Here is a 25,147-nt window from a genome sequence, read left to right as displayed (position 1 = left end):
GGAGCAGGGTCTGGGTAAACATGAACCACTTAACTTAGAGAAACATTTCTCAGCATGCTACAAAAATGTACAGTACTTGTAGGTGATGAATTCACAGGGTTTAGACAGTATTTATGAGTTTGATAGCTGCTAGAATATCTGGTGATCCCAAGATAGTCTGTTTGGGGCTGAAATCATTCAAAGAACAGCCCAAACAAAGATCCTGTCTTTTCTAGTGATCACAAACACAGACCAGTGTTTTTGAAATTAGTGTGTCAGTGTCACTCAATGTGTGTCTTTTCACAGTCCGGCCCTGATCTTCCTGTCACCTCCTCCTGCCTGCACCCCTTCCAGCTCAGAGTCATCAGAGAACGGGCTGTGAGGATTGTAGCCAACGTCTGTGCTGCGCTGCAAGAAGTCCATAGATTGTTGCATCCCAGCCCCGTTACCCAAAGAAACAGGATAATCATTCTGAGCCTCCTCCTCCTCATCTGCATCCTCTTCATCTTCCTCTTCCTCTCCATCCTCCAGATCAAGGTCTATGCCTCCATCATCTGGGTTCACAGCCTGTCTGCTGTCGTCACATTTATCTGTGTTTGTTTTCCCTGTGCTGCGCAGTCGCTGACCCTCAGACTGGGTTGAAGCAGTCGCCTGCTCTTTTGCCTTTCTGCTGCGTTTCCACTTCATCCTCCGATTCTGAAACCAGATCTTCACCTGTGGAGAGATCAGGGAGGTCAGTCGATGGTAGACTTGACAGGGAGTTGGTTTAAAGTTTCTCTGAACAGACTAAAACATTTTCTTTTTATTGAGATGATTATTTTCAGACATTGAACAGTTTTTGTTTCTATTTGTAGTTGAAGAAGTTATCCCTCAACATTTTCAGGAAAGCTGTTCAAAATGTAAAACTTTCGGAGGGAAAAAATTAGTAATGGGATGAAAAAAATTGACTATTTTCCTGAGCAAAATTTTAGACAGTCTGTTATTTTCACCTTTTGCCTCTAAAGCATAAAAAGCTTGAGTCCGTATCTTACAATAAATGGAAACTCCCTTTAAACAATGCCATAAAATGTTTTCCTAATTAAGGTGTGGGTTTCAGAAATGTCATCATAATTTATGTTTAAGTTTATTGCAGAATGACTGCTAGAGTAATAGATGAATATAAATTATAACCAAAACAAGAGATTTTTTTTTAAATCTGTACAAACAAAAAGAGCAGATAAAATGAAATTTACTAAACTAAATGCTGATATTAATAAGATAAAAGCATTCGTTAATTTAACTAAAAGCAGTCAGAAGTGTGTGATTTTACTACAATAACTAAAAGGAGATGCACTTTACATTTAGGACTTTACATTGCTTCTAGTTGAAAGGTTTAAATACTTATGGAATTAGGAAGCTTTTATTGTATATTTTATGTTGTTAAAAACATAAATTTAACGCCTCCCCCTAAGTTTAAACACATTTGCTTTTAGTTGTATACATATTTTGAATGTAAGTGTTATTGTTAGTCTTACTGTGTTTCTTGCCCAGAGGGCAGGTCATTCATCAAAATCAAAATTGTCTGCTTTCATAAAAACCTTTATTTATCAATTTAAACACTGACTGGCCTTTTCCATAGAACATACATGCTCTTGGAGCCAAAGGATGAGTGATAAAACCCTGTAGGATGACAATGCTTAGACTGGACTCAGGGACCAGAGAAAAGCAGATCTTCATTTTGACCCCCACCTGTGTCTCGGTCAGCATGAGTGAAGTGGCCACCTCAAAGCGTTTGGGTCTAGACAGGTACTTGTTGAGTTTGAACTGGTTCTCCAGCTCCAGCAGCTGCTGACTGGTGAAGGCCGTGCGGGGCCTCCGGCACTTCCCCAGCAGACCAGCTTGAGGGCCCGCTGCAGAAAGGGAAGGAAATGTCATCTTCAGTCTTTGTGTGAGGAGACAAGCTATAATTTTACAGCATCAACTTTTTCAGACATTTGACAACCAATTTCTTATAAATGACACCTAAAGTTCATGTTTGATTTCAGTGCCTTGCAGACTTAATGTCTTAAGGTTGTCACAATGTCTGAATATTTTTTCTCCTCTTTGTCCAACAAACAAACTGACCAACAAAAACAAATAACAAAAAAAAAAAAAAAAAAAAAAAAAAAAAAAAAAGCCCAAGAATCAAAAAAGAACAGAGAAATTTCAAGCTCTAAAAACAGAAATATTTTGCCATGTACTGCCCCTGGTGTTTTGACTATATTTGTGTATAAGTATTTCAAGGACACGGGAAGTTGGGTGTGTTTTGTTGCTTGGATCAGGCACACATATGGCCGCACTCTCGGGCCATCATTAACCATAATAGCTTTACTCCAGTTTATTGTTGACGGGGGGACACGGCAGAAGCAGGCGCAGGGGCCATAAAAACACAGGCATGCCATTAACTTAATGAAAATTCAATGAAGGCTTTGGGGATTTTATTGATGAACTACAGAACGTTTTAGGTGTTTGTTTATAGTTTCTTCATCACACAAAGACAATTTTCATCCGGTTGGCGTTTATAGAGAAATAAATGGGCCGAAATTAAAATATGACAGAGACAGTGTAGCAGTAAACAGAGACAAGCGCGGAGCGGACAGTGTGTGGCTGCTCTGAAAACGACATACCTGAAGGTCTCCTTTATTTCTTTAAATACAGCATCTCATCAGACATGGCTAAAAGACGTGCTCAAAAATGGCTGTGTGTCATCCCTGTATCGGTTAATTAATTTATTTATGACAATGTATTATTTTTTTCTTTTTGGAAACAAACAAACAAAAAACAACAAAAACGAACGAACAAACAAAACTAATTTTAGTGTCTGATATTAAGCATCAGATTTTTTAAGGGTATTTTTAAACTCCCAGTCAAAAAAGACACGTTGTTAGGATAGCTGTTATTTATTTGTAAAGTTGCATGGCTAAGCTATTACGGAAGAAAGAAAAAGTAACTAACTGTCAAAAAAAATAAAATAAAAAAATAACTTCAAGACAGGTTTAGCCTACTTTTAAGTGGTAAAGTTGGTGTGTTGTATGATATTGATGCCAATTTTGAAGTAATATAATACTACTACTACTACTACTAATATTAATAATAATAATAATAATAATAATAATAATAATAATAATAATAATAATAATAATAATAAATTGAATTACTTTGGTGGATACTACCTTAACTCATTTGACAATCAGTGTTTGCATTCAGTAAGTTTACAGCCTTTGCGGTTCACTTCTCAGAAGTCAAACGATCTGATTAACCCTTACAGTAAAAACTGATAAGAGAGAGTTCAGGAAAAGAACGAACTCAGGTCCGTCTATAAGCGAATAAATACCTCGAGGCCAAATAAAGGAAGGAGAATGACACTATTAGGTTTTTAAAGTTTACACAGTTTGGTTATATGTAGCCTATTCTAAAGAAACCATGTACTTTATCAAAGGTTTACTCACAGCTGTAATCCGGTAGTCGTGGCATCATGATCCCTGCGCGGATCCAGTGCTCCAGCGGCAGGGATCCCGCCATGGCTGCAGCCTTGAGGTGCTCCGGGTAGGTCTGTGTCAGCTGTGTGAACCCGGTGTAAGCGAACGCGGGGTGCTGCCCACCCAGCGCTGACAGAGGGTACATAGGCGTAGGGTACATGCCGGGGATTGCAGCGAGTCCTGGATGTGGGAGATTCAGCACACCCGGTTTGTGGATTACTCCGGTCTGAAGTTGCACAGCGGCCCGCGGAGACGGGGTGTCCGCGCGTCGACACGAGACCGGGCTGCCTGCGGGGCTGTCACTGCTCAGACCCGGGGATAGGTCTCTGCTGCCCCGGTGGGTCTCATCAGCGAGCAGGGCGTCAATTCTGAAGTTTCTCGATTTCTCCATCACGGCTCCAGGCGAGGAGAGGACTGCAGAGTCTTCAAGGAGTTCGCGCGTTGAGCTCGGAGAGTGCGCACCTGTGCCGTGCGTCAGCGGAGCCTCCTTAAACACAATCTCACGCGTTCTTATCTCGTTATGGAAGAATGTACCACAGTCCATGAAAAACAAGCATCCGTGCATTAAAAACGTGTACTTTAACTTATTAAAAACACCCTTATGATTACCACTGGTGTTTGCACGTGCATCTCTCCGCCTGCTTCCTTAAATTGCACTCATTCATGTCACCCCGCAACACTGCACCCGTCCTGGTGTTTAACACTAACTTCCCAGAGGCAGCCTGACTCCATCATCTGTCTCCCGCCACCCCTGCAGGCCGCTGATTGGCTGCAGGCTGGGCTGCTCTGACGGGCCTCTAATCAGCTAATTACTCGCTCGTTTCTCCCCCCAGAAAGCATTCAGAGTGAGGTAATGTCCAACCCCTGTCCCGCCTGCAAACACCTTCAACTGCATCAAAGCACCGAGGTACATTAGAAGATTAGCCAATTGTATTTTCAGTATCTATCTTACTGCCAGCTCCTCAGACTCTTCACAGATTGCAGATACCTTGCCATAAACAGAGAATTATTTATACACTGCTCAGCTGTCCAAACTAATTATCAACGCCGCAAATGTCCTGTACACCTTTGCACCAAATCTTGGCTTTGCCTTTGAGTAAGTTTACGGTAATTTTGTGTTTGGAAAAGTACTGATATTGCTGAAGTATCTGTTTAAATCATTTTTATTAATTGCCTTGCTTCATTCTCATACTGAGGCCATTAAAGTTTACAACCAAGGATTGCGCACAAACCGCACAAAGGCTTAATGAGTTGGCAGAGGAGGCTATAAGTTGATTGATCCTCTGGTTAAGGTGAAGTGACCCTGGCTCAGATACTTTGCGTCAAATTCACCTGCAAAGGGCAGAGCGGAGTTTAGACATATAGTTCTTACAATTTGGAGAGTTTAAAGTGCTGAGTGTCCAAACAAAAAAAGCTTAAAAGAACAATCCCTTCCATGCCAATTAGAATGAAATTAATACAAATAAATTAAAATAAAATTAAATAACAAATAAGACCTTTTGCCCTGTATGAAGACCGAAAAGATTTTTTAGGGACTTTTTCTAATTTTCGTAGGAAAATTTAAGCTCTTTTTTATTAATTTTGTAAAAATGAATTATTTGCTTCTGTTTGTCTCTGTCATATGCAGTATGGGTGCATTTAGTAAGGGTGTGAGACTGTGAGGTCACTGGCTAATGTGAAATTATTAGACCCCATAACAAAAACTGCCCACCACATTTAGGCCTCAATCTTAATTTAACTTTGATGCTTTCTTTGTTATCAGCTGATACTCTTTGAGATGCAACTGTTGGTCCAGTTTGGTCCACAAATAATAATAATAATAATAATAAACAAATTAAACGCTAAAAACTGGAGTTTAAATCTGGCACTGAGTCTTCCTTTAAAATAAATAATAAACAAAAAGTTATGATTAAAAAATAGTTTCTGATTAAGATATTTTAGTCTTATTGATATTCGAGTGGTTTCATCGTTTTTAGCGTCAGTCCGCCTCCTCCATACGAGCGGTCAAATCCAGACCGCAGCTCCAGCCTCCACCCTTTGGGCCCTAAATCGTGTGTCTCAGGAAATTGAAATCCATTCTCCCGGTATGAAAAAACACAGAATCTCCTCGAGACCCTCCAACTCCTGATATGTAATTGGCTGGATCGTGCGCGTGAGTATGCGCGTGGAGTTGACCTCAAGAAAATTGGAGCGCTCCCGCAGGCCCGTCCCTCCATCTCCACCCTGCCCCCTCCCTCTCTGGCAGATCACCGTTGTCTCTGGCGCTGATGAGAAATCAGAGCTGCTCTCTGCCTGTTTTCACACAACCTGTCTCCCTCGCGAAGCCTCGTTTTTCTTACTTTTATAGTTTCTGAGGGTAATTTCATCAGAGGTTATTCCATCACCAGGGCTTGTTGACAGAGGCGTAGAAATCTAACTTGAGTGCAGCTGCATGCCTCTAAGCGCAGTCGCTCTCTCTGGATGGATTAAATGGATCTGAATGTGTGTGTGGGGTGATCCAGTGTTAGTCTATTTTAATGTTAAAATGAAAATATTTCCTCAACTTTAATGCAATTTATAAGCTTGCCAATGTCGAACAACAAAAATATTGAAATTAAACAGCTGTTAAAGTAGATTTTAGTGTTTCCAACTAAATTTTCAGTTAATAACAGTAATTTTAAAGGTCCACCATTGGGCCCTGAAAGTTCTGGGCCCCACAACAATTAGACATCCCTGTTTAAATTCCACCCTGATGCAGTTATTAGCCCATCATTAGCCTTGAGCCATCACCCCTTGTGCTTCAGAATGCTGGTGCTGTCAATTCTGATTCATTTTTTTCAACATGATTTGAGCTCAGAAGTTGGTGTAACTTGTATGATGGCAGTGAGGGGGCAATGCAAGACACCAGCACTGAGATGAGCAGATTGAGAGAGACCTACACCAGTTCCTGGACTTTACAAATTTACTGTTTTTCATTAGATTTTCTACCAGCTGTTAGATTTCTTCCTCCACTCTTAATCCATTGAATAAAACTGCCAGAGCCTCTGACCGTCAAATCAGCTGTCAGTTATGCTATCATATCCTTAATCTGTACCAAGCCGCAACCTCTGGTCTAAGAATATGAGACAATGCAGAAGTGCTAAAATAGGCTGTTTATCGAGTGTCCACTTGAGGCTGGCTCCGAAAGTACTGGAAGTCACATACACACCAAGCAAAAAAAAAAAAAAAAAAAAAAAAATTCAAAGCAGAGATCAACCTATTTAAAGCCTGGTTCAAAAAATGTCAGTGAGTCCGTTTCAGAAATAGACGTCAAGGAGACAGTCTATGATCTGAGCACATAAACATCAGCAGTAAAAGACATAAGACAGGAAGCACTTTTGAGAAAAAAAATTGATATGTATTTCTATTTTTTTAGTTTGACCCATGTTCCATATGTTCACCTGTACTGCAGCCAGTCACCAGGGGGAGCTCCAAATGTTTTGGCCTCAATGTTTTGGAGCAGTTGTGCCATCCATCTTATACAGCCATTGCCGGATACTTATACAGTTATCTAGCTAGTTCAGAAATGTTAGCATGCATTAGATAAAAACATCACAAAAAGGAAAAGTATTTTCACTTCATCCTCTCCAGCCTGCTGACTCAAACATGGGCTTAAAGCACAGTCACCCTTTTTAATAACCTGACATTTAGCATGTTAGGAAGACTGCATAGTTTGTCTGCTTCAAACAAATGAATAGCAGAGATAAAGATCACAGAGGTCAGGGTTAACTACTGTGCAGCACAATGCAGCTCTGCTGAAAGACACTCCATAAGTGTGGCTGACACTCAAAATTGATGTGAGAGATAGATACAGATTTTCTTGGATTGATTAATTGACACAGGGCTGAAATGCTGCTAAAGTCATCTTTTATTCTAAATTTCGACCCTAACCTCTCATTTCCCCTCATGTCACACATGTCCTCACATGCACATGCCCTCTTGAACCTTTTGCAGAGCTGTCAAATCGCAGCGCACACCCTCCAACCGTGAGAAAACATACAGCTCAAAGAGACCGCCAGCCCTCTACGTCGCACTACAAAGCCAGAGTTTATTGACGACTTATGCTTCAGTAAACCCAGCGGCCAACAGGAGTTTACTGAAACATTAAAGGGCTTATCAGCAATTACAGGCATATTTTTCAATCATTACCACAGCTCTGAGACAGTTTGCTCTGTCCTTAGTGTGCTTTTTTTTCGCTTACAGTGTGCTGGCCTAGTCAGCACTTTATCAAGCCCCACTGGGTCATTGGTTTATTTAACCCACTGATAAGACCCTGAGTTTGCTGTTGAATGAGGAAGTTGGAGGTGAAAATAAGAATTTTCTGGGGCTTCTGCTGGTTGTAAAATTGATGATAACATGTCTGTGCTAATAATCCTTAATCAAACTGCACACTGCTCTGGTCCATCAGTTACTTTGCACGCTGTGAATGAGCATTTTGAAAATATACTTTAAGTCTGTTCTTGTGTATTTAAATGGCGTGTATGATACCAACGTTTTGCAGGCTATAAATCTATACTGTCTCTGTTTGGTTTTTTTTTTTGGTTCTGTGATATATACATTTTTTTGCAAGAGTAAATAGGATATATATTAGATATGGAAATCTAACACTGCAACACAATAACTGTTCGTTTTGGGATAATTTACACATACCTTATCCACCCATCTCTCTCTTTCTCTTTCTGTCTGTCAGTCTATAGACAATGAAAAACACTTCTTTGGATTCACCATCATTAATACTTGATGTTGAGGTACTTTTCAAGGCCTGTCCCTTTACTCTAATTCAGCTTCATTTGAGTGTGTGCCTCTTTGTTTGTATCTGTATCTGTGTGTCCTCCAGTGTCCACTCTTCATTCAGGCTTACTGTCACACCTGTACAGTTGTTTTCAGGGACACTGCTAACCAGCTACAGATTTTCCATCATGCCTGTGGTACTCTGTCCGAGCTGCAGCTGTGATAAATGATTTAGGAGCACAATGCGCTCTCTGTGAAGTGAAAATCAGCTCTCTGTACCTCTGGTAATTAGACTAATTCCCACAAAGTTAAAGGCAGACTATAAATCAGTTTTGCTTACAGCAGGACCTTGAGACCAAAATTAATGTTGTCTCATTAAGGTGATAAAGGTAATTTATTAGAGTTTTACTTCTCTTCTCGGTCCCTGTACCCTGTCCCCATCATTTATTAACCAATATTGAGCTTTGCCATATGACATCTTGCCCAGTGGATGTGAATCTTCTTTTGTCCGTCTTTGCCACCTTGCAACCCACCCCCACCCCCTCTCCATCAGGTGTATTTCAGCACTTTCAGCAGAGGAATAAAGCTGTTTGCTGAGCCTGAAATCTGAGTAATTTACAGTTTAAATGAAACAAGCTTTTTCCCATTCTTTCCATTTTACATTTTACAGCAATATGCTGCGTTGTTTTATAACGTCTTAAACTGGCCTGAGTGCTGTTCTGAAACACTGAAACTAATTGATAACAAACCTAACACAAGTCGCTTGGATACAACACGTTCCCACAGTGGTGAGAAAACCCTCTCTTGGTTGGGGTTAGGTGGATGGATAGGACAACAAAATCTTATATTTGACAACATTTGGAATTCATGATATTTTTGCGTCTTAGGGCAACCATTCAGGAATTTAAGTGTAGTAGCAGCAGTTAGCGATTTGTGATATCCAATTTAGACTTCCTTTGTTGTGCATTGTCATTATTTACAGTTTAACAACTCAGGAAGGACAAATAGATTTGGAGAAGTAGGAGCTGACTGTAAGCTACTTTCTGGACATTAATTGAAACTAGTGGACACAATTTATTAAATATGAGAGATGACTTCCTTTTGACTGTTGGACAGCTGTTGCACTCAACCTACCAAGCTAACAGGCTGTGTTACATTGTCATGATCTGTTGGTCAGTAAATGATAACGGTGTCTGAATACAGGCTCAGTGCTGAAATGAAAGTAACTGTGGTGTTTAACCAATGGCAAATAGTCTGATCTGAGCTGCTCCCTTACATCCGTCCAATAAGATATGGGAAAATCAATGGTATCTTATTCAAGTGATTTGATAAACTTCAAATTAGCAAAAGAGTGAAACCTAGGGTGCTTTATGTTAAAATCAGGAAACTCCAACCTTGAGACTCTCCAATCACTTCCCGGTCTCACCTGTTTACATTTTCCACAACTGAGACAAAAGCTTCCTTTCAACACAATCCAGTTCAGTGTGATTTTATGACCATTTAATGGGTCCTTCCATCCAACACCCCCGCGTTTTACTGTCACCCAAACAAGGGCCCCATTGTGCACTGACATGGGAAATACGAGATAAATACACCTTATCAGTCTCAACAACACATCATTACTTTCACCCTGCTATCTCACCTTCCCTCTCCTCTAGGCATTATCTGCCCACTTATGAGGACATTCAGAGCCATCAAGAGCTTTGAAGATCTCCGACAGTCGGCTGTTTGCTCTCTATGTTTCTCCTTTTCTGCAGATGAACTCGGTTTGACACGTGAAGAGTTATAAACCCACAGTCTTTTAACCCAGAACGAGCCCCACTCTGCTGTTTAAAATTAAATCTGTATCTAATTGACACTTAAGGGGTCATTGCTCAAGGCTTTAAGCTTATCGCTCATTATAACATGTTTCCAACACACTTAACACTGTGAGGAAAGTGTTCAGTGCCATTAGTGCTCCAGTTATGTCTCCTTATTGCCCAATTTACCCACTGACACAAAGCCAGGTTGCTGAGTGGAGGAGTGCAGTGACAGGCAGCACAGTCAAGACAGGCATAAACATATTGTTGTAACCCTGCATTGTTTACAATCGAATAAACAGTTTGAGAAGCAAGAATGTGTTCTGAAGAAGAGAAAAATGAGAATCTCTCCATAATGAGATAAAACAGAAACATATGATGCGAGTAAGAAAGGGAGAAGAGAAAGTTTTTTCCAACAAAAACCACACTAAGTGTTGTAGTCGTGAAAATTGGGAGAAATTAAGCTGCGTATCAGACTAATCTTTTAAGCAGATTACTTTCTTTGCCACTTCACATATGGTAATTTCTGTTAAGAAGCAATCAATATCCAAAAATTGAAATGAGTTGATCCATCAATGACTTTGTCAATAGACTAATGGAGCACCCTTAAGATTTGTCAATCCATGAAGTTATGGCAGAGGTAAATCACAGCACTGTGGTGTATTTTAATGGCTCTCAATTGATGGAAATGTCGTCAGAGGTGTGACAAAGTGTGGTCAGCCGGCACCTTTAACACCAGAGTTCTGATGAGGTGACAAAACAGTCAAAACAAGTTCCAGTGAACAGGTTTGCAATCATTCTGCTTTTGTTAAGCACAGTTACTGATGCCAAAAGAGAAAAACAGTACAATACAAATGCCTGTGTAACTAAGAGTTAGCTTAATTTGACTTACAATAACTTTCAAACCAATAGAGTCCAATCCTAAAGGTCTTCATTCACACCTCACTCCTAGATCTCTAAGACTTGATTCATGGGACAATGTTCTGCCCACAGACAATAAAAGGAACAATAAAAGTTTTGAAGTGGTTTAAATACAATCGCCTCTGCCTCATTCACTCGTCTGTTCTCCACTCCTCGTTCATTATATTTGTTCTATTTATGACTACAAGGGTAGAGAGGTCAGAGAGCTCATATCTCTCTGTCAGTGTGCTAATTGGTTTGAATAAGCTGCCCCTCCTCCCGATAAACTACATGTGCTCAATCTTTAAAGTAGCCTAAATCATTTTTAGTCAGCCTGTCGCAAACAAGAAGGTCAAATTCTTCATCTCACTGTGATCAGAAATAAGCTTTGAAGGACTTAAACTGTTGAACTTTCAATCTTATATATAGTGCCAAAGTGGTACCAAGAATCAAGAAGGCAACATGTATTAGGAATTAAAAATGCTGTTTTCAACAAACATGTTTCTATTCAACACATTGTGCAAAATTAATAATCTCTTATCAGAACCCCTATTTTCTACACAACAAACAAAACAGAAATGAATTTTTTGGCTTCTCTTCTTTTTTAATCTGATTGGTCTAAGAATTTGTCCTCCATGTGTTTTTCTTTTCCATCTCCATGGCATTGGGTCCTCTTTTCGGCAGAGGTCATCTTAAGGCTTTTTTTGTATCTCCTCATTTCCACCACATACACTAAGGATTTTATTTGGATTTGCTAATGGGAATTAGTACACAGAGGTTGCATTTACTGAGTATTTTCTGTCTTGAATGGAAATTTTTCAACAGTGATGTAAATTTTTCAGGCTGTTTGCTTTTTTTAAGGATTAAAATACGAAGAGCAATCCACAACGCTCTGACTGGTAAATAATAATTCAGGAAGACTCCTCACATGTTAACAGTAATGTTGACAATGCCACAATGCCACAGATCTGTGTTGTGTTTTGATGCAAGTTTCAATAAAGGTAATAGCTGTATGAGCTAGGGGTGGTGTGAGCTAAAGCTAACATGTGCTAGCATAGGCACCAAGGTAACTTAACTTAAAGCTGGTAGTTTGAGCAGCACAGAGACAAAATTGAGTATCAATCTTATGCACAAAACACAGTAACTTTTTTTTCTACAGTATAACTAGATAACAAAGTATATACTTTAAATACTTTTGGGGACTTCAGGAGCTCCGTACATTGGCATTTAAGATAAAAGTTTTCATCTAAGTTTTAACAGTAATGATAGAAGATGTGGCAAGGGTCCAAGATTAAGCAAATAATAGCCATTGACTAAATATCCTTGTAAGAAGAAAATATAGAACAAATAGAGGGTAATAAGAAAACACAACAGGATGTTTTAGGAACCTGTTTGTTAAAATCACAAATAGAGGGTAATGCTATCAATCATATTACACAATAAACCTGAGTCAATACTGTGTTTGTCTTTCTTTTGTGATTTTATTTGGCTTTATTTTTTTTATTCATGAAGCACTTGATGTTAAGAATTACTTTGGCAGTAAATCAACATCCTTGTTCCTCACTTCTAAAAAGTTCAACAAAGAACATATTTACAAAGTTATATTTCCTGTTTAGTGACATTTTTGTGCAAACATCCTTATGAGATAAGTATTGTTAGAGATGTTTGCTCTTGCTGCTCGACATGTACCTAATGTGCCAAACTGTCTCATCTTAAGGTAACTCAAGAGCCAGCCTGTCCAAAAGTGTCTGTTGTGTCAGTGTTTGTGAAAAGCTGAGAGGACAAAGTGGCCAACAAGTGATTTTAAGTCTCTAATAAGAACATCCTATGTGTCTAGCTTTGTTCTTCATTTTCTTTCATGAACATTGGAACAGTTTTTTGCAAACTTGCAGAATTTGCTTGTATTGACCTTCACCATCCTCCCTGTTTCCTCTTACTGACTCTCTCCTGTGCTCTCCCCTGATCACCCCTCCCTCTCTGAAGTTGTGTGCTCGCTCTGACAATGTAGCATTATGGAAATAAATCGTTCCATTAGGTGCATTGTGTTCTGTCATCAGTATAACCACACTGGGTTATTAATGGACCAGTGCCGGCTTTGATTGAGACCAGAGATTTATGAAAATACACAAACTGGTGATGTAACACCAAACATGCCTTCATTCACTGAGTTGTGTTCTCACAGAAATACTCACAGATCAAAATGAAAATGTCCAATTCACCTTTAACATCATCAAGTCTTTATGTAAAAGTTATCAATGACAAACATGACAAGTCCTAAGTCATTTTTCCAGGTATTTGTTCAAAAAAGGAAAGGTAGGAGAAGGGTATGGTAACGCACTTAAAGATGAATAGTTACTGCGCCACAGGTTTGACTGGTGAATCTATCTGTTTGGCCCTCTTTGTTTCTTGAGTGAAACTCAATCCTTAATTCTAACTCTGCTTTCATTGTTGAAGTACTACAACTTTTAAATAAATTTAATTCTGTAAAAATTCAAGATACAAGTAGCCTAAGTAGTTGAGGACATGATGTAATTCTCAAGGTGGGACCAGAGGGAAAAACAGGGGATGTCTGTATTGGTATAAAACAATGGTGACCAAGAATATCCAAACCAAATGATAAAACAATCATTCAAATCATTGCAGTTTGATTCTTAAGGGAGAGATAAACCAATCAAAAATGCTGCATCCAAAGCTGTGGTGCTTCTCATGTGCATACACCTGAGTATTTTAACAGAGAAATGGCATAAAGCAATCGTTAGTAAGCAGTTTCTCTTTTTTCCTGTGAACCAGATTAAACAGCATCATGCAGAGCTCAAAACTGAGCCAAAGTGTCTTCTAGTGTCCACCTGTGGCTGGCTCCAAAACTGAAAAAGACGTGTTATTGTCTGTCTTTAAATCAGATGTTAACATGCCTCTTCCTAAGTTATTTTGGGGGCATTTAACCTTTATTAGACTGAGAGATTGTTTGATTGAAAACTATGGGAACAGCCTCTGTAAACTGGGTGGGTGTTTCAGCCCCTGTGCTTAACCAGAGCCAAAAAAATCTACATGATTGAGTCCAGATATACAAAAAAGAAAAGAAGATTTTAGGACTCATTTCAGTCTCTGTAAGTACTCTGCTGGGTATTCTAATTATATCATTGCTATAAATGGCTGATGTGAACTACAGGTGGGCACTTTGACGCCTGAGTCCAAAGGCCCTCCTCAGCTGGTTTCTGGACTGACTGAAAGTGAGTTGGTGTCAATATTTCAAATATGACAACCACCACTGTTGAGTTCCATAACACCTCTTCAGAAACAAGCGTGTGACACCACTGAGATTAAATCCATGTTTCAAAAAATCTATGACTTGGGCAACTCACCCAACGTCTAGCATGTCTGTGGGGAAGCTGTTTATAACAAGTCTGTTTTTAAGAACAATGAAACAATTATTTCAGTACCTGCACATTTGTTTTATTGATTTATTTGTTTTATTTACCATTTATTCTTGCACCACCTTTTATGTACAGCACTTTGTTTCAGCTGTGCTGTATGTATAAATAAAGTTGAGTTGAGTTGAGTCCGTCACAGATAACTTCTCCGTAGGCAATTTCAAAATCTCCATCCTTGCCCATTTCTTTGACTCATACAGACCTCACTCATTCCCTTCTTCAGCTCAGGTGTGCATGCATGTGCATGTGCGAGTGATCCCATTTATCAGGCCAGTTAACCCTTGGCAACTAGCTGAAACACAGAGCAGGGGAGCAGAGGGGGATGAAGGCACTTGCTCTAATTAAATCTCCCCTTCACCTACTCACCCACAGCGACACAGACTACCTCCCCCACCAGCTGGAGAGACCCTGACCTTCTACCCCAGCCTATCTTCTGCCGCCCGTTTCCTGCTTCAGCTTTGTAAGATGAAAAATGACACTTATAAACAACTCTCTTTTCTAGACTTAAAAATCTTGTTCGATATTTGAGAGGATGTTTGGTTATCTGAGGATAGAGTGTGCTGAACTATTTGTTCCTCTCACTTTTCCTCCTGCACCACAATATACTGAAACAAAACTCAGCTAATTCCCACTAAAAGCCAGAGATCAAAATAACTATGAGTTAGCATGCCTTACAAGCAGCAATTAAATATACCAAGCATGTTAATGCTTTGCAACTGTGAGCATGCTGATGTTTGCATTTAAATACACACAGAGCAGCATTACCCTGAGGCCATTTTCCTGGTTTCTTGCAAAAGCATTTCCCTTTCAGTAAAGCTATTCTGGAAAAAAGGAACAAAGAAAGCCAGAAACAAATACACAAACAAAATACAAAACTGAACTGTGATTGTAAATTGATGTTAAACCTTTACTAAAACAATGCTGTATAGTAAAATAAAACATTCAAAAATGTTGAACCTCAGCTATAGTTACTATTCAGAGCCTTTATTTTTAACAATACTGTTTTGATACGCTAAGTGCTACGTAAATGGAAACTTGTTAAGTAGCTGATGGGAACTTGACGTATGCTGCAAATATTTTACCTTGCCATATGGGCTGGAATTCATTACCATTGTCAGCTGTTCTTCCAGCTGTTGACTTTTTGAGAAGTGTTAAAATACTGCACAAAATAAAGACAACTAACTCAAAGGTAACACCGCAAAACTTCACCCTGAAAAACAAATGGAAAAAGGAACATCACCAAACAGGTAAGTAACTGGGTATGACAAAGTCAATCCAGAGAGGCTGAGTCTATCAGAAGAAAAGATGATTTCACCACTCTGCAAGAGCAAATATTACAAAGTATGATAGAGAATCTGGAGAAATCTACGCACTAGACTGGCTGGTGGTGATCTTTGGGCCAACAAGCACCACTGCAATGAAGAATGTCATAGCTCTGTAGTGGATATCACTGCATGGGCTCAAAATAACTTCTAGAACCAGTTTTAGGATAAAGTTTGCCTCTGGATCTACAAATGCAGTTCACTGTTGTACTATCAAGAGGAAACATTACCCAGAAGCACAAGTAACTAAGCCTTTGTCCATTTAAGACAGACTGAGCTGAAGTGGAAAGCTGTCCTGTATTTAACATTCTTTTCGGAAATCATGGTCACTGCATCTCCTCCTCTAGAGACAAAACCTGTGATGTTATACAGGTGCATACACAGAGTGTCCATGTAATGGACTCCTTTAGGAAGTCACTTTCAATGTTGAAGCATGTATTCGGGCTTTGGAGCAACATATGCTGCCTTAAATACAACCTCTTTTTCAGGGTAGACCTTGCATAATACATCAAGTAAATACCAAACCACCCTCTGCATGTAAAACAACAACATGGCTCTGTAGTAGAAGAGTCTCTGTGCTAAACTGACCTGGCAAGATCAGGTCAGAATGGGTCAACGTCTCACTTTCACATCTTCAGTCGCTGGTCTCCTCAGCTCCCAAGTGTTTATGGGGTGTAGTTAAAAGAAGTGGTTTCTGGAAATATGCTTCTGGCAATTTGAAATGGAATACTTTTTTCTCAAAACAATATCACTTTTCAGTTTTTCAGTTTCATTTTTTTATGTTTTATAAAATGTATTTGCACTATTGTCAATGGGGAAAGAGGGTTTATATATAAATATTTGAAAACCATCAAATTCTGATTTTTTAATCATCATTTTTCACACTGTCCTTATTTGTGTTAATTGTTTTTATGTTTTGGTTGTGATTCTGAGGACTGATGATCTTCCTTTTAGCTATAATAACAGACTGCCGCTAACCAGAAACAAAATGAGTTCAATCTGAAATCTTAAAACAGAGAAAAAATATGTAATGTTCAATATTGATCAGTTTTAGTTTCTATTGCTATCACTGTATTTACTTTTCCAGGGCTGTTAAAACAACCAACAGGTGAGGATGGCGGTTTTCCTCCTTCCCCTTTGTATGCCTTCATGAACTGTTGACCTCCTTTAATCCAGCCTCTTTTCACTGTGACATACGATCTTAGTGCTGACTCAGAACAAATGTGTCCTTCATTCACTCGAGAAGTAACGACAGTGAATAAAGTGGCATTAATGTGTTTGCATGGGTATGAAGGCACACAGCTGGCTCTTGTGTGGCACGCTGGGTTCAAAGCAGGGTTAAGAGCCGGGTAATACGTCTTACTGACAGCATCAAAGCAATTGGCATCATTAATACAGATTCAGGCCGAGGCGTAGTCACAGCGGCTCCGTCCACTGTTTGTGAAGGTTACACATGAACTTAAACGTCTGCATGTCAGTACAGGTAATTCTGTTTGTGGGGGGAAACATGAAACAATTAGAGGAAGGAACTGAGCTTTAACTTACATTATTTCCTCTTTTGAAATGTTGCCTTTCTAAACCTATTTGGACCTTTTTTAATATTATGAAGCACAATTTGCATCCAGTTAGCACAAAGAACGTATGTTTTTTGTTAAAAAAGGATTAAACACTGGTCCCTTCTTGATCTGATTTGCCTCATACCTAAAGGTGTCCTATAAAATAAAGGTAATAAGAACTCTTTTTCAAAATGTAGCATACAGCTGTCATTACCCAGTGTGAAAAAAGACTCTAAGCGTGGTTCTTTAAGGAATTACAAAAAGAAAAGACTAGACACCCCTACTAATATCATGTTTGCCATGTAAAGTTATTATTTCAGCTTAAAAAACAAGTATGTTTTCTGTTACACAAAGGATATCAAATGTGCAATCCTAGTAAAAGTATTAAGGACCTTTAAGACATGTAAATGTGTTTTTGCCTGATAAACTGTCACAGTTTATCAAGCCTGAAAGTAACACTGAGAAGAAAAAAAACTGAAGTTGATGCAGACAACAAAGTCTCTAATCTAGACGTTGTAGACCTATAGATTAGAGGCTTTGTTTGCATCAACTTCAGTGTTATTTTCTCAGTGTGACTTTTTTGAGAAGCAGGTTTTCCAAAGGAATGAATACAGATCTGATTTTACTTCTGGTAAACATTTGAAGACATCACGTGTGTAAATACGCTTTGATGAATGTCACACAGCCAATTATATCATATTACACAGTACAACAGCCAATATCTTCAATCATCAAAGGGGCATCATGAACCTGAACCTGAACCTGTATGCTAACTTGTGCTGGGAAAAACAGAGCTTAACATTTTACACTGCATCACCTATCCCTGCACTGTATAACTTGGGTTGTTAGGGTAAACAGGTCTCACCATCAGGGAGAGTGATTTAAACCAGGCATCAAAGAGAGGCTAACATTTAAAAAACAAAACAGATTGATTCCTTTAAATTGTTGCTCTAAGTTAAGAAAGGAACATGGATGAAGGAGACTTGCTCTTGAGACATCTTTTGGATGATCTTCATGTTCATCCAGTTCAAGTATTTCTCACTCATGCAGCAAACACTGCAGAAAGAGTACATTTGTATTCTATTTACATACAACCGAAGAGATAGCAGCGTGTGTGTCTGCATGCATACATGCATACAGAGGGTCACGTCAACATCTCATTTATGTAATGGCTCCACATTTATCGCATCCTGACATGACTGACAGGTGGAAATGACATCACAAACATTTAAATTGTTGTCCTTCTCTGTGCAGAGTAATTCATCCTAAGTGATGCATATTCCACCAGCGAGCTGTTTCTACTCTCATCTACTTCATCTTTACTCCACCTTTTTCAAACACACACACACATGCAGACACTTTAATCCCCCCTCTCACTGTGTTTCATTTTACTGTCCTCACAACCTCACAGTGTCACTGTGCTATCCAATTGGCATAATTGAGCCAGGTCAGATGATAAAGAGACCTATAACAATCAATGCAGGTGAAATAAAAAACAGCTCCCAGTTATTACTTTTGTCCTTTTCCAACGTCAATCAATGCCCCTCCCCATATGCAAACACACACACAAACACAAAATACACACAAATTATCTAACAGACTAGAATAAGTGCATTTACTTAGGGGAAAGGTTTGGCACCTCAGAAGGAGGATTGTGGAGACAAAAGGAGATGTTGGCAAAAAAAAAAAAGAAAGAAAATGAGGAAGAGGAGAAAAGGAGGTGGAGGAGAGGAGGAGGGGGAGGTTGTGCAGTATCAGAGCTGAGATAAATGAGATGTGACAGGCTGCCACTCAGCTCAACACCTTCTCATCAGCATGACACAGCTGTCACAGCCCTATTTCAGGAAAATTAAACAGCCTTACGGTAAACTGCTCGGCCTGAAGGGGGAGGCGGGGAGGGCAGGGGAGGGGAGGGGCTGAGGGAACAAGTGTATTTGTGTGTGTGTACTCAAATGAATAAGCTTGTAGTATGCAGATGGCCTTTCTGTTTCTCTCCTCCCCCAACCTGTTCCCCTCCTTTAAGCGCCATCCTCTCCTTTTGACATGGTAATGGCTCCAAATTGATGAAGACACTTCACTCATTCAGTGACAACTCGGCTTGCGGGCGACATAAACACTTCCTCCATCCCTCCTCATCCATCCATCACTCATCAAGCCCCTCCCTCCTGCCTGTTTGGCATTGGCTGGGTGGGACACAGTTTAATCAGCTAATTTGCTCTTCTTTGGTTGCTGATAATGACCGTGCCACCTCTGGATTATCTTGTCATCCCACCCTCTTAATCAGCGCTGATGAACTGCTCATCAAACTATTAGCCCCCTTTTGCCTTTTGCCATGCTCAGCAAAGGTTAGAGGCCTGTAATTAAAACTAATCTGCTGGGTCACACTGCTCTCTTTAATTGACTTGTAGTGTTTCTTTGGTGGCCAAGATACCTTCACTCTGACTGGACTGCAACTGAAAAAGACGGGCAACTATAAAATATCATGTGATATATATAAAAAAAACTTTAGGGAAAAATAACTATGATAAATAAATGTATAGCTTTATTATTCTTATGTTGGTACATCTACATGATAAATGTCACATATTTGGTTGTGTATTCTTAAAGCTCCTGTAAGGAACAGTGGGTTTGTGTCTATTCTGGCATCACCTATGGACAAAAAAGCAATATCTCTTATTTCTATGCTGATTGTGTCCTGTCTGTTTTTTAAGGAGTGTTTTATTTTTCCTATTTCAAATCTCATCCTGTTCTCCTTTGATGAAAAACATCACTCATTCAGACTCTTTGTGGTGAAAAAATTGTTAAAGAAAAGAAAAGAAATTTCTGGGCAGTGAATCATCTCCTTCACAATGACTATGTGGCAGCAGTTTCAGACATTAAAATAATTAAATTGAGATGAAGTGTTGAGTAGAATCCTTCCAAAGATGTGGCCTTTTTAGTGCTGCCCCAGCACCTAACAGCAGGAAGCTGGCAGGCAAACTAACCAAAAGAAGTGTCTCATAACCCTATCACCATTAAAGTTAACTTTAAATTTCAAGGCGTCTGTCTTTTGTTCTGCTCCTCTGGAATTTAACAAAAGCAACATCAAACTGAAGAACCATGGAAGAGAAGAGCTTTGTGTAAACTCATGAAAATATGAAAATGATAGTGCTCTCCAGAGAAGACAGGACAGTGACAGAGAAGACCTTGGTACTTGTTTTTTTTTTTTTTTTAGAAAAAAAAGGTTCAAATGCCTTTGTGCAAATTTAATTAATGCAGAACATATTTCATTATTCTACATCATTTTGGGTATTATTTATTTGTTTTGAAGTCTGACATCTCAGTTTAATTGACAAGCAAAGAGGAAACTCCTGCTGCGTCTTTCATGATGGGAAAAGTAGGATGCACTGAATTGTCTGTTGGCAATTAATGGAGTCTTCAGAACAGGAAGTCCGTTGACACTGATGTGACTGGTCTTAAAATGCACCATTCTGCAGCTGTGGCCCTGGAGTTATGACACAGTTTCAGTTGATCTCAATGCTGATGATCTGGCCTGCTTTTTGAGGTCATAGAGAGACATAAGTACAAATTTCAGTCTGTTTTATGGACAACTAAAAAACTTACGAGAGCTTTAAATCGTACACAACAGATTGACAGAAAGGAGTTTTATAACCAGATTAATAAAATGATCAAAGACCAGGAGGTGATTTTTGCCAAAGTCAAGGTAAAGTTACTTCAAAGAGACGGAGGGTTCAGTGAGGTAACAGCCCTGTCATTTCTGTGCAGATCAGCTATCTGCATAACATCACTGATCAACAATAAATATAAGCTTTTAGTCATTGCCCTTGTATAATTCAGTGTTGCTACAATTAATCAACAAATTTGTGCTGACATGTCGCGTACTAAACTAGATTTATTGTTTTATTTGTGTCACAATAACATTTCTGACTAGAGAGGTACAAAGATTTTAAATTTGGGAACAAAGGAGCGTCACAACTGGTTCAAGCCAGAACTCTATGGAAATGCTGTATTTGCCATACTGGTCTTTAGGGATGGGTACCAAATTAGGTACTTTTATAGGTACCGACCGAATTCTGTCAAAAGTACCGGGTATTGATAAATGTAAAACCAAAAGGTACCATGTTTAGGTACCTAAACGCATCCTTGTGACTGTGAGGGAGTGGAAGAGTAGGTGATTTTCCATGCTGGACATGAACACAGCATTGCACGGTTATATAGTGAAGAATAAATTTGTTAAATTGAAAATTTTTAATATTTCATTATTAAACAAATTGATATTTTTTACCACACAAACACAAAAAAAGCACCGAAACTTGGTACCGTTGAGTACCGGTACCGATTGCCAGGTACCAGGCATCAGTACCTTATTGTTTCAAATGTGAAAGGTACCCATCCCTACTGGTCTTAGTTTATTGCATGATCTAGTTCAACCGATGTTTGAGTTTTATTTCTTTTTCTTGTTTTAAAATCTCTACCCCAGGAAGCATCTGTTTGTCATCTATCAGCAGGTTGTAAATGTAACCGTGAATTTCCCTTTGGGGATGAATAAAGTATTTTATCTGTCTATCTATCTGTCTATCTGTCTATCTATCTATCTATCTATCTATCTATCTATCTATCTATCTATCTATCTATCTATCTATCTATCTATCTATCTATCTAACCAGCAGACAGCAAAGTTTAAGTTCAACTGTAACAATGAACCGTCAACTCAAGAATAATTTGCTGAGTTAACATGATTATGATTAAAACTGAGTCACATGTACAGAGAAAAATTGCAATTTTAACCAGGTTTAGTTATCCCTGTTGGAATAAGCATTCAAGGAAATAGTAATAATAATAAAAAATCTTGTGTTTTTTTCTGGGCTTTACTTACAAGTAGAACCTTCAGTGTGTGGTAACTTATGCAAAAAGGCTTCATCTTTATCTTTACTGGTGCGAAACATGAAATTTAATTCTAAAACTGTGAACTGAAGCAAAAGGGTTTAAGTGAAAAGAGTGAGAGTTTCATAAGTCTGTTTGTCAAGTAAACTCGTCCATTCTGTTTCACTTCTGATCTGCAGATCTGGTCTCAGCTCCTTTTAAAGCAACTCTCAAGTGGATCTAGTGAAACCATGCAGCCCTGCAGGTGTAAGAGCTGTGAGGCCTCTAAAAGAATTCATAACACCCAACCTTTCCTGACCTTATACAGCAAATAAAAACTATCGATCCCCCCTCCCCAACTCCCACTTTAAAAGACTTATTGTGGAGCTCCATTTCATCTAATCACTTGGCAAAAGAGTGCGGGGTCTAAATAAAGAAAGAATAAATAAAAAAGTCCCTGGGCCAACGTGTTGCTCTCACCTTTGCAGATGAAATTACCCGAAAAGCTGTTACAAATCAATATAATCAATGCAATCAGCTAACTGACACAGGCAATCTCCTGCCAGTAAGTAAAATACCCCCGCCGGAGATCTTTCAATCTCCAGTGCCATAATTGCCCCCAAGGGCGACGTTAGGGTGTAGCATTTTGTACACTTAATTAAATTAGTGAGCTCTGTGGACAGGGTGGGTTACGGTTTTCACAGAGGACGGATAGGTCTGGCCCTGAGCCAGTAATTAAAGCAATACCTTTCCTGATTACGCCAATCCCCCTTAATGAAGCCATTATGCATTTTAACCCAAACACTCCCATGAATTAATGAGCACAAAGAAAAGCCGGGATGGAAAGAACTCCTCGATCTCAACACCGGTCGTAACTCATCCACTCAACTCAGCAGACGTAATGTCCATATTTCTTCCTCTTTCAGCCGTCGCCAAGGCTAATTTGGACTTGAGTGACGGCAAAAGTTCTGGGTCTGGACACTTAAAGCTTTAGAGAAGCAAGATCGCTCGTCTGCTGAGTAACAACAGAAACTTTACTGGACGACTTTACAAGGTCCCGCTAGAATCGTGTTCCATTTCACTCTGTTCAGAAAACTTTCGTGCTCTTGTTTTTTACAGATGTGAGCACATCTTGACACCCACATGGGTCAGAACATATGTGTAAAATGATTTAAAGAGACCCAGGAACACTGTAGGGTGGGAGCAGCTCTGCGCTGACCCATAATGCTTTGCTAATTAAATAATTCACTAATTGATTCATCGCCAAATCAATAAAAGCCTGCAGATGGTTTATGGCATAAGAGCTTAAGTGTGTTTGAGTTTGAGGAGTGGGGTGGGATTACAGATGACACACACACTCAATCCACGCTGCCTACTCTCTTTAACTAAAGGATAAGAAACAGCACATGGAATTGGTGCTAAAATGTGGGCAAACATTGAGTTGACCTTGCACTCGTGTTGTATGACATCATTTCAGCTCCTCACAGGCAGATGATGGTGAATATAAAAAGGAGGGGGCAGATTGTGACAGTGTATGTGTATGTATGTGTGTTTGCGCATATTGAACCCATAAATGCAGCTCCATCCTGAGCCTGGTCCCATGGGAGTCTGGGGTTCTCTGGGTGGGCCTAAGGAGGAAATCAGCTGGGATATCATTAATTCAAGTGTAATGAATTCTCTGGGCTTTTGTGTATTACAAGGTGTTGGTGCTGGAAATATGTAGTATGTTGTGTATACTTAAAGACTGGTCATTCGTGTGTGTGTTTGTGTGTGTCTTGTTGTTGAGGTCGGGAATTACCTTCGAAAGTAATTGGGACAGCAGTGAAGTGTGACACCTCGCTGATCTGGGAGGACATATAGGGCTGTAAATTTCTCCACATGACCAGTTTGATATTTGTTTCCAAGCATGTGTGCACAAATAAAAACGCACACAAACACACACAGTGAACGAAAAGTGGTCTTACTCCAGAGGAAGGTCGTATGAGCCTGACATGACCAAAAAAATCAGTTTGGATGAATTAATTTAAGAGAATGTATGCATAATGTCACATTAAATTAAGTGTTCCTCCTGCTGGCAGAAAAAAACACCTCAAATATTAGTTACACCTTAGTACCTATGTCATACGGGTGTTGGGGGAAAATTTTCACTTTTTCACTTTCTCTGTATGCATGTCCCAGAATCTGAAACAAAAATATTTCACACAGAATCTTCTTTTTTTGCCCCTTTATAATTTTTTTTCTATGTTGGTCACAATCTTAATAATTTGGCATCTCATTTCTATCATTTTGTGGATCTTCTTCTGCTTTAGAATTTCTAATCTTGGTTGTCCTCACATGTCTCTGTTACTGTCGTTACTTTCTTTTACATGTGTAAAGCAAGATGTAGACAAGTGATATATAAATACATTTTTTTACTATTATAATTATTATAAGAGATGAAAAATTTCAGAAACGGACTGAGATCTCTGATTCTGAAAGTGAACAATCATTAAACTCAAAGACCCACCAGCAGGCCAAAGCTTTGACTTCTTTACTGGAAGTACAACATTTCTGACTGAAGGTAGAGATCATCCTAAAAAAAAAAACTGCCACTCTTTGGAAAATCAGCTCCATCCACTAAAACGATTTCACTTAAGATTTCTTCAGTTTAACCAACTGAGGCCTAATCCACATAACTTCAATGACGACTTCATTGTTATGTAGGATGCCTCTTTATTTCAGAATAATAATAAAAACTGTACACAGACTGCTACATATTTGATCTTACTGTATCCTTTACTGTGCACTGAATAACAGTTCCCATAATCAATTGACTCACTTCATATACGTGAACACCACCAGTACACTTAAAAATCCAAAGTTTACCTGTGATATCTGCCACTCTGTATTATTACTACATCAGAACTCATGATCATCTGATGAGGGTAAACCCAGAGCATTAAAATGATAACATACTTAAAACATAAAGTGGATCACAGTTAAAACAATTTACTGTATACATTTACTTTTCAAGGATTTTTCAGATTATTAGGTCCAATATCACCGCATTAC

General features: G+C 39.1%; 1 protein-coding gene across 1 annotated transcript; it reads right to left on the bottom strand.

Annotated features, from left to right (window-relative positions):
• Positions 1-13: 13 nt before the first annotated feature.
• Positions 14-3,918, bottom strand: mnx2b (motor neuron and pancreas homeobox 2b). The gene is made up of 3 exons (XM_074667055.1): positions 3,447-3,918; positions 1,708-1,868; positions 14-693 (listed from the first exon to the last, which is right to left on the bottom strand). The coding sequence occupies exons 1-3, from the start codon at positions 3,865-3,867 to the stop codon at positions 280-282; spliced, it is 996 nt and encodes a 331-aa protein (XP_074523156.1). The 5' UTR covers positions 3,868-3,918; the 3' UTR covers positions 14-279.
• Between the last annotated feature and the right edge of the window lie 21,229 nt (positions 3,919-25,147).

This window comes from Halichoeres trimaculatus, unplaced genomic scaffold (assembly GCF_033239565.1).
Source record: "Halichoeres trimaculatus isolate MK-OKI-2021-1 unplaced genomic scaffold, fHalTri1.1 fHalTri1_scaffold_3, whole genome shotgun sequence".
Classification (NCBI taxonomy): domain Eukaryota; kingdom Metazoa; phylum Chordata; class Actinopteri; order Labriformes; family Labridae; genus Halichoeres; species Halichoeres trimaculatus.
This window is presented reverse-complemented; position numbering and strand designations above follow the sequence as displayed.

Coding starts and splice junctions, on each gene's coding strand:
- mnx2b (XM_074667055.1), bottom strand. CDS start 3,867: ATGGAGAAATCGAGAAACTTCAGAATTGACGCCCTGCTCGCTGATGAG. Junction 1,869..3,446: donor ACGACTACCGGATTACAGCT/GTGAGTAAACCT, acceptor CCCTTTCTGCAG/CGGGCCCTCAAGCTGGTCTG. Junction 694..1,707: donor TCATGCTGACCGAGACACAG/GTGGGGGTCAAA, acceptor ATCTCTCCACAG/GTGAAGATCTGGTTTCAGAA.